Source organism: Protopterus annectens, chromosome 1.part1 (genome assembly GCF_019279795.1).
Source record: "Protopterus annectens isolate FY-2018-M chromosome 1.part1, PAN1.0, whole genome shotgun sequence".
Taxonomy (NCBI): domain Eukaryota; kingdom Metazoa; phylum Chordata; order Ceratodontiformes; family Protopteridae; genus Protopterus; species Protopterus annectens.
Genome location: NC_056726.1, coordinates 42,406,082 through 42,423,207, shown reverse-complemented (window position 1 = coordinate 42,423,207; position 17,126 = coordinate 42,406,082). Strand labels below are relative to the sequence as shown.

Below are 17,126 nucleotides of genomic sequence, written 5' to 3'. Positions count from 1 at the left end.
GTTAATGGAGGGGCAGTTGAAGTCACCCAGTATGAGAGTATTAGGTTGGACCCTAATATTCTCCAGGGTGCTTAGGAATGTGGAGAGTGAGTCTTGGGACTTGATTTGGGACCTGTAGCAGGCGATGACCTGAATCGCTGTCTTACGCAATGTTAGCTGCACCTGAAGTATCTCAGATGCGTTATGCTGGGCTAACAGTCTGGAGGTGTGCCCATCCTTTATGAATATGGAAACACCGTCGCCTTTGGATCTTCGGTCCAAGTTCTGGGGCTGAAAGGTGTGGAATGAGTTGTAGCCTGATAGTGCAGGGGTACTTTCTGCTTCCTTGAACCAGGTCTCTGTTACAGCACAAATGTCGATGTTCTGCATTTTAAGGAGTGCTTAGAGCGAGAGCATTTTGAGATTTAGACTTCTAGCATTGAGCATTTTAGATATCTTTGGACTTTAGATGTCTTTAGATTTAAACTTATAGCACTGAGCAGTTTAGATGTCTTAGAGATTTAGACATCTAGCATTGATAAAACATAGTTTTATCTTTTGGGGGGACTATAGGAATCATTCTACTATACATAGTTTTATCACTGGGGGGGCTATGGGAATCATTCTACCACCATGCTCCGTATTACACAGAAATAAATGGCGAGCTCAGAGTCACTGCTCTTATCTTACTAGACAATCAGCTATGCCTTGTTCTCAGGAGAGCCAGATGTGTGAGGTACCAGGTTCATTACAGAAACCCTATCATCTCTGGCTTTATGTATCTTGGACCAATTTATAGCTGATAAGAAAGCACATCACAAAAACATGCTGTTTATTTTCCTTTCTTTCTTTCTGTGCTTTTTTTTTTTTGAACTGTATATCTGCATTGCTACTATTATGATGCCAGTAAGGAAAGCAAACTTCTGACAGATGCAGTTTCTCCTGCTGGGTATGTGTGAATTAAAAACACACACACACACATTATAAGTGAACATAGTAACTATTGTACATAACAATATAGCATGCTATATGTAGAAATAAAGCATGCTCTGCACTAAGTCAAAGTAATATACCACAAAGTTTCTAGTACCTATATGAAAATGGCTAAATTGTAGCTTATGGATGGTCTACCTTTGCCAGAATGAAAAGTAGAGGGAACAGCAGAGAGTAGCAATAATTAAGCAGAAGAATTAACTAGCATTTTGATAAGATTTTGGCACATTGTATAAGACTTCTCCACTCATACAATATAATTATAGTATGTAATGATAATGCAGGGTTTAAATGGAACGTGGTTATCTGGAAGATACCAATTTTTGGACTGAAAGTTACAACATAGTTATTTCTTCTGATTGTGTTGTGTGTGTGATGCTTGTCATTTTTACATTCAAGACAAATTTATTTGTTACTGTAAATATATCTACCATCATCTGGAGAAATAAGTTCATTTAGAAATGTATTTATCAGTTTTCTATGACCACAATTTTTAGACTGACAGAGGAAGGAAATTACTTTACACCTTGGAACTCAGAGTCTGTGATCATTTCCCCAAGTATTTTGTGTTAGTTAATCACATGATGTATTTATGACTTTGACCAGAGGATGCTCATGCAAAATGGGGGTTTCCAAGGAATACATTCAGTGGTAGTACGTGGACAAAGTTAATAGGAGGAATTACAGTCTTAACTATGCAAGTTTAGGTGTCATTTTGCAGAAAAAGCATTCAGTAGATGTGGGAGGCTGGCATAATGTTAGCGTGTTTACCTTACAAATACAAAGTGCAGGGTTTGATTCTTACATGGGATAATTGGGTAGGATTAAAATGGCCAACATGGGAAGTTAGCCTAGGACTAATGTATGTGCCTATTCAGAACAGAGCCAGACAGTTGGAGAGTCACTGTACATCATGCTTTGGCTTTCCATGCACAGTTACTCCGGGCTGGATAGGTGATTCTCACTAGTCTGTGATGAACACTTAACTTGTGATGGTATCATCTGACAGAGTATGCATCCTTGATTTTGTTAAAATATCGTTATTTGCTTACAGTATCTACATACCAGGTAAGGTGTCAGTACATTATGTGACTGGAGATTATTCACTGAAGCACCATTGGGTTGGTGGGCTGGTGCAACAGCTTATTTATTATGGGAAACAACCCCGTCCCCCATTCCTGTCTGCACCAATGTGAAGCGTACACCATAACACATGTAGAATATTCTGTCATAGATCTGGCATGACAAATATAAGGACAGGGAATATGCATGATAAGGAAGGGAATAAAATGTAGGAAAAACAGACGTAGGACCATATAGATAAAAGAGATAAGGAGACAACAGTGAGAATCTGTTTCTGATAACTTGGGTTGGCACTACTTCTATATTAAGGAATATGGATTTAAAAACACAGCTTGCAGATGTACCCTTCCAAATGTGACTGTTGAAATGACTGGTTTGGGGATCTGATTTGCCTTACCATTATACCTTCTTTATTGCCAAGACTGCACAAAGATTTATTGCCACTGTGGGACATCCAGTGGAACAGTCTTTGTTTTACTAGTGTGCATCACCAATTTACACTTGTTGTGTGGATCAGTTCAGCAAAAGGAATCAATATTTTAGATTGTGAGCTACCCATGACAGCACTGTTTGCATACACAGTCTAAGGAAGTGTTCAAGCCACTACTGGAATCACAGCCATGTTACTTACACTACTTCAGCTTGGGGTAGCACCTACCTCAAAAATAAATTGTTTTGGAATCCTGCCCCCTGTGTCAGAACAGCCTTCTAAGTCAAGAGGCTATCTACAAGTTGTCAAATGTAGCCTCAGATAATATCATCATTGACACTGTCATCATCATCATCATCATCATCATTTTCTAAAGTGGTGAATGTAGCAGGGGTAGCAAGCTGTGCATCATAAACTGGACCTGTCTGTCACTTTCAACAGTCTCCTGCACATTCTGTAGGATTTCCCAGCAAGTTGAGAGATGTAATCCCTCATACATATAATATGTTTGCCCTGTAGCTTTCTCCCAGTGCACTGTGCCAGGAGCACATCCCATGGGAGGCAACCGGCGCATCCTCACACTGTACCCAGACCACATCAGTTGACTTTTGTCAACAAGGAAGAGCAATGTCTGTACTTTGAGGTCCTTCTTGATTGCCATCCTCCTTACCCTGCCATGGAGAGTGAGCTCAGCTACCCTGTACGGGAACCTTGTTTCTGTGGCTCTACCCATGCTCTCACCCCTTTGGTTGTTACCCAAAGCTCATGTCTGTAGGTATTGATGGGAACATAGATTAACCTATAAATTGAGAGATTCATGCTAAGACTTGGTTCTTGCTTCCCCATCTTGGTCCAGTACAACACCAGTAGTATTGTTCCTGATACATAATCCCATTGGTCAGTATCCTGTTTTCCTGTACTCTCACTCATGACCAAGATTCCAAAACATCTAAACTTCTCACTTGAGATAGCTGCCTCCCTTTAACTGGAGAGAGCATTTTTAGGGAGACATGATCTTTCATTTGGAGACTGATTTACACTAGGCAGATAATCGATCCAGTTTATGTTGAAGATTGCAGTTACTTTAGTTTAAGAGGACATCACTATCTTCAAACAATAAAGATACAGATATAGTGGTCCAAGAAAAGAAGACAAAAGTAGCATTGATCATTGCAATCACCACACCCAGTGACTATAGTGTCCTGCGTACAGAGAGACACAAAGTCATAAAATATCAGGATTTGCAAGCAGAAATGAGAGCAATGTGGAAGAAAGATGCCCAGATAGTTCCAATAGTAGTAGGAGCAATGGGTCTTATAAAAAAGAATCTACAATCCTATTTAGATATGCTGCCAATACATGTAACTCCGTACGAATTACAGAAGGAGTCATTACTGGGAAAATTGTGGGTGCTGCGAAGAGCACTTTTAGCTGACATCAAAAAGTGAAACAATACTAATATCACGATCTTTAATCATACTTTGACTTAGGAATGGGATCCATTCCCATCATGGTATTACAAACTCAAAAGATTTGGAGAAATTAAAAAAAAAAAAGATACAACCATTGTGTCCCCAAACATGATACTCTGCAGACCTTAGCTACTGTTTGAAATCCTCTGTATGTCTGAATTAACAAACTGAGGTAGTAGTCTTCATTTTCAAAAAAGGGGAACAGGAGTTTCACAATCTTCTACCTCCTTGGAAAAGAATACACCAGAGTTTTGGAATGGAGACTGTGTCCCATAAGCAGTCCTTTGACTCTGGAGGAGAAGTGCAGATTCTGCCAATAAAAGCAGATCAACTCTTTTCCTTATATAGCTATTATAAGGATCATTGGAGTTTGCCAATACTGGCTACATGTGTTTTGTAGACTTCAAGAAGGTCTGTGACTACATATCCTGGAATGTTTTCAGAAAACAAACCAAGAAGAAAACGAAAAAAAACAGTAAATCCACAAAGCGAGGTCCTTGTCAGCAGAAAGCAGGAAACCAAGTCATAGTCCTTAGTTTTTTATAATACCATATTAGCGTTTTCGCTTCGGCGTGGCTTCTTCCAGTTCTTCATAGACAAAAAACACAGTTAAACACACACTCCATTAAATATAGGAGGGAGAGAAGTTATAACTACCATTGCAGGAGGGCTAAATGACTTTTTGTTACATCATATATTACTATATCCTTTTGCCACAAATGGTAGATATTTTAACTAATAATGTTTCCATATACTCCTGTACGCTAACCACAAACTGAAGGGTCTACCCTATCTACATAGAGGAAAAAAAGTGCCAGTGCATTGTCGCACTTGTTGTTTTTATATGCGTACATGATGTTCATATACATCCCCTGACCTGCAGTCCGTTTACCGATGTAAAGCGCCAAACGCCTAATTCACACATGGCAATATTTCTTCTTATAAAATGAGCTTAGGGGTACATCCCTTTGCAGCAGTTCCTTAGGTTATAAATCTTGGTTTAGTGCCCTAATTTTCAACCCAGACGGAATTTGAAGATATAAGGTGCCAGTTTTTACGTATATGGACTCCCTGTCTCCTCTCTAAGTCAGTCTCTCTCCATGCTCATTAACAGCAGCAGGTCACCGTGTGGGTTCCTTTGGAATAATAATGGCTTATAAATTAAAGAGCCATTAGACCTTTCTAGTGACTTCCCAAATCAGCTCACATAAGTTGGTGGTACCCTCGGCCCTCGGTTATCTCTCAACAGTTAAATCTGGGACTAAGTTTAGTTCTTCCTCTTGTTCACATAAGTTTTGTTGCTAGGTGCCTAAAAATTTTTACCATAATACTGGTACCTGATTTTTTATTTGGTACTGGGACCCTGTTGATAATTTCCAGAACCACCATTTTAGAATAAGCTTCCTGTCCCCTCAACAGTTTTATTTTTACCAACTTTCAACACTTCTAGCAAAGTGTCAATGCTGGATAAAATCCGACCATATGTTGAATTTATATCTATGTTTTCAGAAAAGTTCTGCAACAATATAGGGACTAGTGCCACTGCTGCATGCCCTTTGTTCCTTGTATTTGAGAAGGGAGAGTTGTGTCTGCATTGTTAGCATTACAGTGAGCACAATCAGTGTGCATGTAGTTCTCTACCAAGGTTTTCCCTTTCCTGTCTGTCTTGTTTAAGATCATCAGAACAGTCTGGAAAGTTGTCAGTATTTCAGCCTTTAGTATAGCATAGTCATTACATCTGTTTAGCCTGTGTTACAAGTATTTGAAACTGAAGTTATTTTTGTTATTTTCATGTCGTAGTTAGCAAATCTTCCACTAGATGGCAGTATTAGTATTCTGTGTAGATGATTAATTTATAGTTTATAGTTTCATAGTACAGTACTAGGCTATCTGCCCTGGGGCATTTGTAAGCTTAGCCATAGTGATGTGGCTTTTGCCACCCCATGAAATGGTACAAAAATGTACAGAATAAATCTAGAATACTGTGCCTCTGTCTAGCAGTGACACAATGAAGGTCCCCTTATATAATAGAATTAGTTTACTGTGCCCCTGTCTAGCAGTGACACAGATGTGACCCCTGGGGTAAACGTACGATCTCCCATCCACTCATCAAGATTTCTCTTGAAGAGAGTCAGTGAGGGGCTCTGCCTAATACGAACTGAGATCCTGTTCCAAAGCATGGGAAGCCTCTGGGTTATGAATCTATCCCTCCAGCATGTCCTATTCATACTTGTGCCGAGGTTTAAGTCTTTAGCTCTTGTGGTCCTGATGGATTTGGATTTTTTGAGGTGGAGCATGTCCATCAGATCCTGATTGGACATGGCCTTGTACGTCAGGCAGAGATCACCTCTGAGCAGGCGGTACGCTACTGAATAGAGCTGAAGTTTCTTTAGTCTGGCGGAATAAGACATATGTTGGAGACCCGTGATCCTTTTGGTGAGGTACTTTTGTGGTCTCTCCAGCTGTTGCAATTGCCGGGTGAGGTACATACCAAATGGGGCATTGTACTCAATCATGGGTCTGATGAGGGAGGAATATAGGGGTACAATGACATCCTTGGCTCTAGATGTGAATCCCTTCATGATGAGGTGTGCAAGGTAGAATGTTTTTCTGACCACTTTGGCAACGTGGGTGTCAAATGAGAAGTCGCTGTTTACTTGGGTCCCTAGGTCTCTGATTACTTTTTCCGTGCTCAGTGGGTTGCTGTCTATGTGATAATTTGTGGGTACTTTGTTTTTTCCAAAAGGGATGACTATACATTTTTTGGCATTTAGTTTAAGGCCCTGACTACGGCACCAGTTGTCCGTTTCAGTGAGGCCTTTTTGTAGGATGTGTGTGTCTGCTGATGTATCGACTATGGCACCTAGTTTGCAGTCATCTGCGAACTTTGTCAACCACAGCCCTCCCATGTTTGCTTTAACACCTGAGAAATAAATGCCGAACAAGAGGGGTCCCAGGACAGATCCCTGTGGGACACCACTTGTGACTGGCTTTGAGTCTGACATTGCTCCAGCGATTTTAACTTTATGGGTTCTGTCCTTTAGCCAGTTTGCAACCCATCTAGTGACATAAGGGTTTACTTTTAAGCTGTTTAGCTTATCTATGATGCCTGAGTGGGGTGTTGTGTCGAAGGCCTTAGCCAAGTCCAGGTATGCTGTATGGACTGTTTCGAAAAAGTCAACCAGGTTTAAAAGGCAGGATCTGCCCTTTACAAAGCCGAACTGGGTGGGGTCAAGTGTCTGTAGGTCCCCTATGTCTCTGTTTATGAGTTCCATAATGATTCTTTCCATAGCTTTGCAGACCAGGCTAGTTAAGCTTATGGGGCGGTAGTTTCCAGGGTCTGTAGAGGCACCCCCCTTGTGGAGTGGGACCACTGTTGCTGTACGCCACTGTTCAGGTACATATCCCGAAGTAAGGCTAAGGTTAAATAGCATTTTTATGTGTGGGTTTAGCTCCTCTTGGAGTTCACGTAACACGCACCCCGAGATACCATCAGGTCCCATTGATGCTGTGTTTTTTGCTTTGTTTAGGGCGGTTCTCACTTGGACATCTGAGATGACAGGGAGATTACATTCAGCTGGGATAAGTATTTTTTCTTTTGGGAGTGAAGGAGGCGAGAAATTTGCACTGAACCTGTCAGCCAGAATGTTAGCAATATCTGTGGGTTCAGTGTATTTTTTGTTGTCATTGCCCTCGGTAGGTTATTTTATTTTATTTATTTGTTTATTTATTTGCAGTTTGTTTGCCACGATAGTCCATTGGGCCATGAAGAGCCCGTTTTCAATGGTGTCCTGGGGAGAAAAGCTCCAGAATAATACAGAGAATCAAAGTAAATAAAAAGAATAAAAACAAATACATAATAGTAATACACAGAATGCAAAATACAAAATATTAATACAATATATACAATTGATACAATGCAAGATAAAATTATTTTTTTACATATGTGGACTTCTTCTTTCAGCTTTTCCCAGTTAGGGGTTGCCACAGTGGATCACCTCTCCACTCATGATTGGCAGTGAAGTTTTACAGTATCAAGTTGCCAGCCCGGCACCCAACCTTCCACAGAACACACACACGCACTCACACCTATGGACAATTTAGAGTGTCCAATCCACCTGCAGCATGTCTTTGGGATGTGGGAGGAAACCAGAGCACCTGGAGGAAACCCACGCGACCACAGGGAAGACATGCAGACTCCACACAGAAGAAACCCCAACTGAGGATCGAACTGGAGAACCTCTTGCTGTGAGGCATCAATGCTAACCATTGCACCACCGTGGCCGCCCATCTGGTTATCAGTGGACAATATAGTTAAATAGACAGCCTGTATAATGGAGTCCAATGGCAAAGGTTATACACACAGAGAATTTAAAGTTTTGAGAATTAAATGAAAATGCCTTATAGTTAAATAGACAGCCTGTGTAATGGAGTTCAGTGGCATATATGTACAGTTCAGCACCTGCATTTTAATGGACCGCACCAGTCAATTTGGTGAGAATAATGAGATTGTGGCAATATATTTTCTAGGTGTTAAGTTTTGATAAACGTTCTAATTATACAACAAAACATTTCATAGGAAAAACTAATAAAAATATACTGGAAATAGTCTGATTCTGTGGTGGGACATGTCATTCTTTTAAGGAATATTATTGTATGTTCCAAGTTATTTATTCTTATTACTTTGTTTTGCTGTATGTTGTTCGGCTTTTCCCGGTTAGGGGTCGCCACAGCAGAACTCCGGTCCGCTAATGATTGACAGTAGATTTTGACGAACGCCGAGGTGCCAGCTCGACGTACAACCTTCAATGAAGGCACGCCCATTTACTCATGTCTTTTGAATGCCCACCCAACCGTGGGGAGGACATGCAGACTCCACACAGAAGGCACTCCATGCACTCCAGCCGAGAATCGAACGGGAGAACCTCTTGCTGTGTGGCAACAACTCTACCGCTGCACCACCACGGATACTGTTGGTTATTTATTTATTTATTTTTTGCTTTCTCATCAGTGTATGATGATGTAACTGTGTAATTTATAAGCTGCTGTTATGAGATTCAAGATATATTAGTGTTAACATTTTGAAATGGCTGTTTATTCCTGTTATCTTGTAGAAGCTAGTATAGCCCAGTTTTCCAGTTAGTGCTGAATTCAGGGCTGTGTTACAAGTTTCTGTGTTTGCCCATAACTTACTTGGATAGAAAGAAGTTTCTCTGTTCACCTGTGAGAGAGGGGTGCTTTGAGCAGCCTATCTGTTCCTGGAGGAGTGGTTTCTGCCCAGAAATTAGTAGTTTATTGGCCATTTTGGGCTAATTTCTATCTCTTTCATTTCCCTGCTATAAAACCTGCATTTGCAAGGTTTTTGTGCTTGTATACAGCTCAACAAGCTCCTGCCTGGTGCCCTGCAGAGTTCTACAGCAGCAGAGAGACAAAAGAGAGACTTTGGAGTGATTTAGTATAATTTTTCTGCATTTTCTTGCTGCCTTTAGCTAATTCCGTCTAAAACGCCAATTTTTTAGAGTGTATGTGATTTAAAAAGCTTGTTTCCGCTACATATTGTACTTATTTTACTGCCTGCACTTTAACAAAGTCGTTTTTGTGTTTAAATTACCTGTTTAACTGTTGTAGGCTAAACACTCAAGTGTGATGGCCATTTCTGTGCATTTAAAGTGTTTTTTGATTGTATCTGCTTTATTTTCTGAAAAAATACAAAAAACCCCCCAAAAAATCTACTTGTTTTCCCATCTTTCTAAGCTAGTATAGTCCAGTTTTCAGGTTAGTGCTGAATTCAGGGCTGTGTTACAAGTTTCTGTGTTTGCCCATACTTTACTTGGATAGAAGGAAGTTTCTCTGTTCACCTGCTTTGAGCAGCCTATCTGTCCCTGGAGGAGTGGCTTCTGCTCAGAAATTAGTAGTTTATTGGCCATTTTGGGCTAATTTCTGTCTCTTTCGTTTCCCTGCTATAAAACCCACATTTGTGCGGTTTTGAGCGGCAGGCAGTGCCGGTTAGCTAGGGTATAACTATTCCTGGCTCCACAAAGTGTACTCCTCAATTTTTCCCTTGGAACTAGACAAACTTTCAACTTAAGTACTCAAACCATTCACCTCTCAGCCAGGCACTTGCTCAAAACTCATAGCAAGCACTAATAAACCTTAGCACTAGAGCCCCCTATACTGTAGAGAAGGACAAGGGTCTCTATTCGACCTTACCAGCCAGTCAGTAAAACAGTTCACTGTACCTATCCAAGCATGGCCAAGCGGCAGTTTCAGGTGCACTGTCCAGTCCAACTGGTGAATCTGGGCATTTTGAGGCAATGTACACAGACAACCCTCTCGTCCTACCACCAAACACTAATACATGCGAGAGATACAATTATGCAGCCAACCTGGAGGCTAAGCTCTCTCAACCCAAGACTGGACCAGACAGTCAAGAGGAGAAGGGAACTACTTGCATGACACCACCAGTCACACATAGACCTATGAAACCAGCACCGGCAACAAGCACACATAAATACACAAAAATGTACTCGGAGGCTCTAAATAAAAATCTGCAAAAGCAACAGAGACCTCCAAAGCAGACATCCAAGCAACCTCCACCCTCCAATGCAAACCATGAAACACATACTTCACAAAACCAGTGTGCCACGCAGTCACGGCCCTTAAGGCAAAATACGTACCCAACACACTAGTAATAGGTGACTCTATAGTCAGGAACACTGACGTCCCACTCACTAGGCTGAACAAGGAGAAGGTTACTGTTAGTTGCCTGTCGGGTTCCAGGATCCGCCACATAACACAAGCACTCAGGTCACTCCAGAAAAAGTACAAATACGACTCTGTCATTGTCTATGTTGGTGTGAATGACCTGAGCCGTACCTCCCTGGACTACATGAAAAGAGACATAGAAGAGCTCTCTGATCACGTAGCCCAGGCCGGTATGACCCTGATCTTGAGTAGCATCCTGCCGTCACTAAGAATGATACCACAGTATAAAGAAAAAATTATCAATTTCAACAATTGGCTAAGCTTCTGGTGACATTCAAAGGGGATCCAGTGTCTCTCAGCCTGGGATGACATGCTCGACAAGCCACGCTGCTTTGCTAGAGATGGCTTCCACCTGTCACCCTTATGCTTTTGAATACTGGCCAAGGCTCTTGCCACCCTCATAGCACCTTTTTAGGCAAGGCTCAAAAGACAAACCCACCACCATAAATAGCACAAGTAACAAAAAACTGAGGGTAATGCTACTCAATGCCAGAAGTCTAAACCTCAAAATGATTGCACTCGAGGCACTCCTCAGTATGGAGAAAATCGATATATGTGCAGTAACAGAAACCTGGTTTAAGGCTCCAGAGAGCACCCCAGCCCTACCAAGCTACAACTCATACCATACATTTCGGCCACAAAACCCGGACCAAAATACAAAATGCGGGAGCGTATCCATATTCATCAAGGATACCCACACCTCCAGGTTAGTGGCACAGCACGATGCTTCAGAGATCATCCACGTGCATCTAACAATGGGCAAAACTGCAATTCAAATTGTAGCTTGCTACAGATCACCCACCATGTCCCAGGACCCCCATTCTGCATTTCTGGAAACACTAGGAAACATAAAAGTCCTACTAAACACCCTGATATTGGGTGATTTCAATTACCTAAACATTAACTGGGAGAACTACTCAAGTACTAACTCCCTTGCCCAACATTTCCTAGAATTTTTAAACTCAAATACCATGGCTCAACTGGTCAACACCCCCACCAGAGGTGACAACATATTGGACTTGGTCATCACCAACATGAGCGACCAATGTTCCACACCGGAGGTCAACCCCTTGCTGGTTAGATCTGACCATAAATTAATCACTCTGGATATCCACATTTCGCCCCCACCCCCCGGTCAAAGAAACCATAGTGAAAAACTTTTCAAAAGCAAACTTCACATTACTTAAGATCCAGATGGAAAGTTTCAAAGCCCCCATGCTAAAGGATAATGCTGCCCAAGCTGCAAAATCCTTTACTAATGCACTCTACAGGCACCTACAAGAATGCATGGATCATGCTATCCCACACTAACCCAAGACGCACTCCTCCAAGAAAAGGAAACCAGTCTGGTGGACCCCTGCCATAAACAAGCTATACAGTAGGAGGAGGAAACTAGTACAGAAAATAATAAAATCCCAAGAAGGGAAGACGTCCCTGATCAATATCAGCAAGAAACTACATTCCCTCATAAAATCGTCTAAGGCTAGCTTCGAAAGAAAAATTGCCAAGGACTCCAAAGATAACCACAAGGCATTTGGTAGCTATGTCAAGAATCTAAGTGGCAATTCTCAGATCTACTCAGAGTTAGTGCAGAATGGCACAAAATCCACTGAACTGACCGATATCGCCAACATCCTGGCAGACAGGTTCAGTGTAAACGTCACCCCCAAAAGGGCCCATAACCATACCAGAAGAATGTAGTGCCCCTGAAATCACAGACACTCAGGTTAAAACAGCCCTCTCCAAAGCCAAAAACACAGCATCAATGGGACCAGACAGTGTCCCAGGCTGCATCCTACACGAGCTCAAAGATGAACTAACCCCTCACCTAAACACACTGTTCAAACTCAGCCTCTACACAGGCTACATGCCCATTGAATGGTGCACAGCAACGGTTATTCCACTCCACAAAGGTGGAGCCACAACAGACCCCGGGAACTATCATCCTATAAGCCTGACTAGCTTGGTCTGCAAGGCTATGGAGCGCATAATCCTGGATCTCATTAACAGAGACATTGGGAACCTCCAAACACTTGACCCTACCCAGTTCGGCTTTGTTAAGGGCAGATCATGCCTCTTAAACCTGGTGGACTTCTTTGAGTTAGTTACCAAGGCTATCGATGAGGGAAAGGTGGTCCATACAGCCTACCTAGACCTTGCAAAGGCCTTCGACACCATTCCCCATTCTGGTATTATAGACAAGCTCAACAGCCTGAACATAAACCCTACATCACAAGATGGGTTGCCAATTGGCTCAAGGACAGAACACACATGGTAAGAGTTACAGGAGCTAGGTCTGACTCTAAACCGGTTACAAGTGGTGTTCCCCAGGGCTCAGTCCTTAGGACCCTTGCTGTTCGGCATATACTTCTCAGAGGTACAGGCAAACACAGGAGGTCTATGGCTGACCAAGTTTACACACGACTGCAAACTAGGGGCTATAATTGACTCTCTGGCTGACACAGACATCCTCCAAAAGGGTCTCACTGAGACAGATACCTGGTGTCAAAACCATGGCCTCAAGCTAAATGCCAAAAAGTGCATAGTCATCCCCTTTGGAAAAAACAAAGTACCCACAAACTACCACATAGGTGGTAGCCCCCTAAATACAGAAGACGTAATAAGGGATCTAGGGACCCAAGTAGATAGTAATCTCTCCTTTGATAATCACATTGCCAAAGTGGTTAGAAAATCCTTCTATGTAGCCCACCTAATCACAAAAGGGTTTGCATCAAGAAAAAAAGAGGTCATTGTGCCCCTCTACTCATCACTCATCAGACCCATCATAGAGTACAACGCCCCATTTGGGATGTACCTTACAAGACACCTGCAACAGCTGGCAAGTCCACAGTAGTACCTCACTAAAAGGATCACTGGCCTCAAACAGATGCCCTGTGCAGCTCGACTAAAGAAACTCCAGCTGTACTCGGTTGCATACTGCCTACTCAGAGGTGATCTATGACTGACATACAGGGCCATGGCCAACCCAGAATTGATGGGCATGTTCCAACTAAAGAAAACCATATCCCCTCGAGCCACATGCTCTAGGGATCTAAACCTCACCACAGCAATAAATAGGATGTGCTGGAGGGATAGATTCCTGTCCCAGAGACTTCCCATGCTCTGGAACAAGATTCCAATCTACATTAGGCAGAGCTCCTCGCTAACACTCTTCAAAAGAAACCTTGACGAGTGGTTGGGAAACAGAAAGTTTACCTCAGGGATCACTTCAGTGGCTCTGCTGGACAGAGGCACAAGGAACTAATCTAAGGGGGCAGCGAAACCCAACACAATTCCGGCTAGGCTTATAAATGCCTTCGGGCAGATAGCCTAGTACCTACTTATGAACCTATGAACCTATGAATTAAAGACTACCACTATGGACCTGATTCCAAAAGACTTGCTCTCAGTACAAGTGACCACTTACACTGAGAGCAGGTAATTTGGAACATGGTTACCAGTGTAAGCCTGTTTATCGATAGGCCCTACACCAAAGTAAGCCACATAAACTGACAGAAAATCTTTTGGAATCAGGGCAGACTTAAACTGAGAGCTGGTATTTTGCAATCTGGCCCTATGTATTTATTCATAAAATCCATTGCAATTTATTATTTTGTATCTTTGAGATTTAGATCCATTAGGCAGGTCATTTCTACAAGGCAACATTTATTCAGATATCATCTGCTGTTATATATGCTTAATGCTGTAAGCCACATGAAACATGAGTATATTCACAGTGCCTTCTACATATCAACACCTTGTAGGGATATTCATAAGTGCTTAGTACTTGTGCAAGCTGGTAATTTGGTATTTTCACCTAGTTTCCTGGACTTTGGCTAAAGTAACTAGTTGCACACCTCAAATACATGTGTTTGCACTAAGGGTAAAAGTACATAGTTGAGGTACAGCCTTAGCTACATTCTGTGAAACTATGTGAAAAAAAATATCCACTTAAGTTTAGTGTATCACAGAAGTGCTCCCCGTGTTTCTTGGTTTACAGTGGATTCTATTTTTGAAGGGTTCAAGCTTTTATTATTTAACAGATCAAAAACATGGGTAAGTGGTTTATGTAATTTTAGTTGACTAGCTTTTCATTGCAAGCTTTAGTGTGTGTTACTGAACCTGTCTACATATAATGCAACTGTTTCCATACAGGATGACAGTTAATATGGAACAAAAAGCTATGTTATTTTCCTAGCAATAAATAGCATGAATCATTCTTAGAATACCTATCCCTATCCCCATTGGCATGTAAGCAATCAAGATAGGAAAGAATATGATGATGAATATTTATGTCTAAAGGATGTTTCTTGAGATGCTTATGAAAACTAAGAATACTTTACAGCAGTTTTATGGAGTGATTTGCTCAGCTCAGTAAATAGGACTCTTTGTAATATTTCATATTTGCAGATTCATTCCTCCCCTTAACTTATTCCCTCATTGTACTTCTGGAAGTTTGTACTGTAACTTCCAATGGACAGAGGCTAATCTTTTCGATAAAATCAAATTATGTCCTCACATTTCAAACAAATGTTCATATCTCTGGAATCATAGGGGTTAGTGAGTAAGTGTAAATGGCAAAATCTTGAGCATAAACTATTTTACTATTTAGGTTCTAAGTCTTAAACTGAATTTTACAAGTTTCAGTAAACACAGAAATTATTAAGTTTGTAATATTTTGTAAACAACTTGCAATATCTCTGCAACCACTCATACACACGCTGTCAGCAGCATTTTGTTCAGCAGCTGAGGGCTTTCATATGGGGCTAAGCATTTCTATCTGTGCTACTTGGTAGTTGAAAAATTTGTAAACGATGGAATTTATGACAATGTAAGTAAATATACGAACAACTGTTAATAGCTCTCTATCTGCACTAGACAGAGATTAGATATAATTTCCCATTGTATAAGGCTTAAGATGAATTTTTTAAATAGTTTCTATGTAGCGTAGTTTTGAATTATTAATGCAAATATGAACAGGCAATGTTTGATGCGTAGAGGCATCAGTAGGCTGTAGCTGCAGAAACACCTAGAGGTGTCACTCTGGTGTAATCTTAGATTGCTTAACAAATAAGGTTCTGGAATTAAGGACATGCAGTGATAGCTGCTTGACATACTCTGTCTGTGGAACATGCAGCTTCCTATCTGCACGATTAAGATTTTGATATAGTGATTGCCTTTTGGCCTGTATGATGGGTTACCTTAGCACCAAACACTTCCATATACCTGTGCATTCAGAGGACAAAAGTACAGTGTCATTTTGTTTCCATAGCATGCCTTTGATAACCTGGATACATGTTTGAACTGACAAAGTGATGTCTCAAGCAGATGCTTTCGGCTTATACCTATGAGTCACCTGCAGTTTGTAAAATTTCTAGGATCCTAAGTCACTAATGTTTAAAATATTTAATTTTCGAGGGCTACAGTGTTTAAATGTAATATCACAGTCTTTTTCTTTTGTCAGCATTCCTTGCAGATGAATCAATTGATGAATGAAAAAAATACAAATTGACAATAAAGTCGAACAGCTTTATTATATCTCAATGTAATTTATTTTTATTTTCTTGCAGCGCCAGCTTGATGCCCACCAGGATGAAGGCATGGTCATTTCCCACATAGCAGTGGCTGGAGTTGGAATCTGGATTGGCTTTACTTCTGGATCATCTTTGCGCTTGTTCCATATTGAAACACTCAAACATCTCCAGGATATTAATATTGCTACTCCCATCCACAAAATGCTTTCAGGTAATTTTCAATTAATGTGATTATGGAGAGGAATGAAATGTAAAATGGACGTTGTTCTGCTCTTTTTGCAGTGCATAACTTCATTTCAGTGTTATAAAAGATGGAAAAGTGTGGTTTGTTGAGACAAAAGTTACAAACAACCACCAACTCCTGTCTGTAAAAATTTTTTTTTTTTTTTGCTGAATATGCTCTAGTTGATCTGGCTAAAATTACCAGCCAGAAATCTGGAAGAGCCAGCAGAGACAAAGGGAGTGTCTCATACCAGTTTAACCATCTTGGGAGGGGTTAGTGGTACAGTCTAGGTCTACCAGGGGAATGCATGGTACTGCAGCACTTACAGGTTGGAACTTGCTTAGTAAAAAATTCATGAAAGATCTAGCTTAGCTATAGTCTTCGCTGTGTAATACCTTAAACCTCCTCTAGTAGCGGTCCATGAGAGCTATGCAAATGATCCCGTAAGGATTATAGCAGTGTTTAGATACATGGTTCTGAATGCCCATGACTTTTTACTTTTTAAGTCTTTATGAGTACATTCAGACCAATAAAGCCAAACCCCACTAGTTGAAGAATGCTACGTTTTAACCTTTTTCTGCATTCATCAGTACAACATAAGGGGATTAGAGCATGAAGTCAAGCCTGATACTCCCATATATTATGGT

At 41.1% G+C, this 17,126-nt stretch overlaps 1 protein-coding gene across 4 annotated transcripts in view; it reads left to right on the top strand.

Annotated features, from left to right (window-relative positions):
- ARHGEF10 (Rho guanine nucleotide exchange factor 10) overlaps positions 1-17,126 on the top strand; it is a 2,254,368-nt gene that overhangs the window by 2,058,299 nt on the left and 178,943 nt on the right. For all 4 annotated transcript variants that reach the window (XM_044073505.1, XM_044073484.1, XM_044073499.1 and 1 more), the window contains one exon: positions 16,293-16,467. In XM_044073505.1, the coding sequence (XP_043929440.1) occupies positions 16,293-16,467 (175 nt within the window). The remainder of the gene's footprint in view (positions 1-16,292; positions 16,468-17,126) is intronic.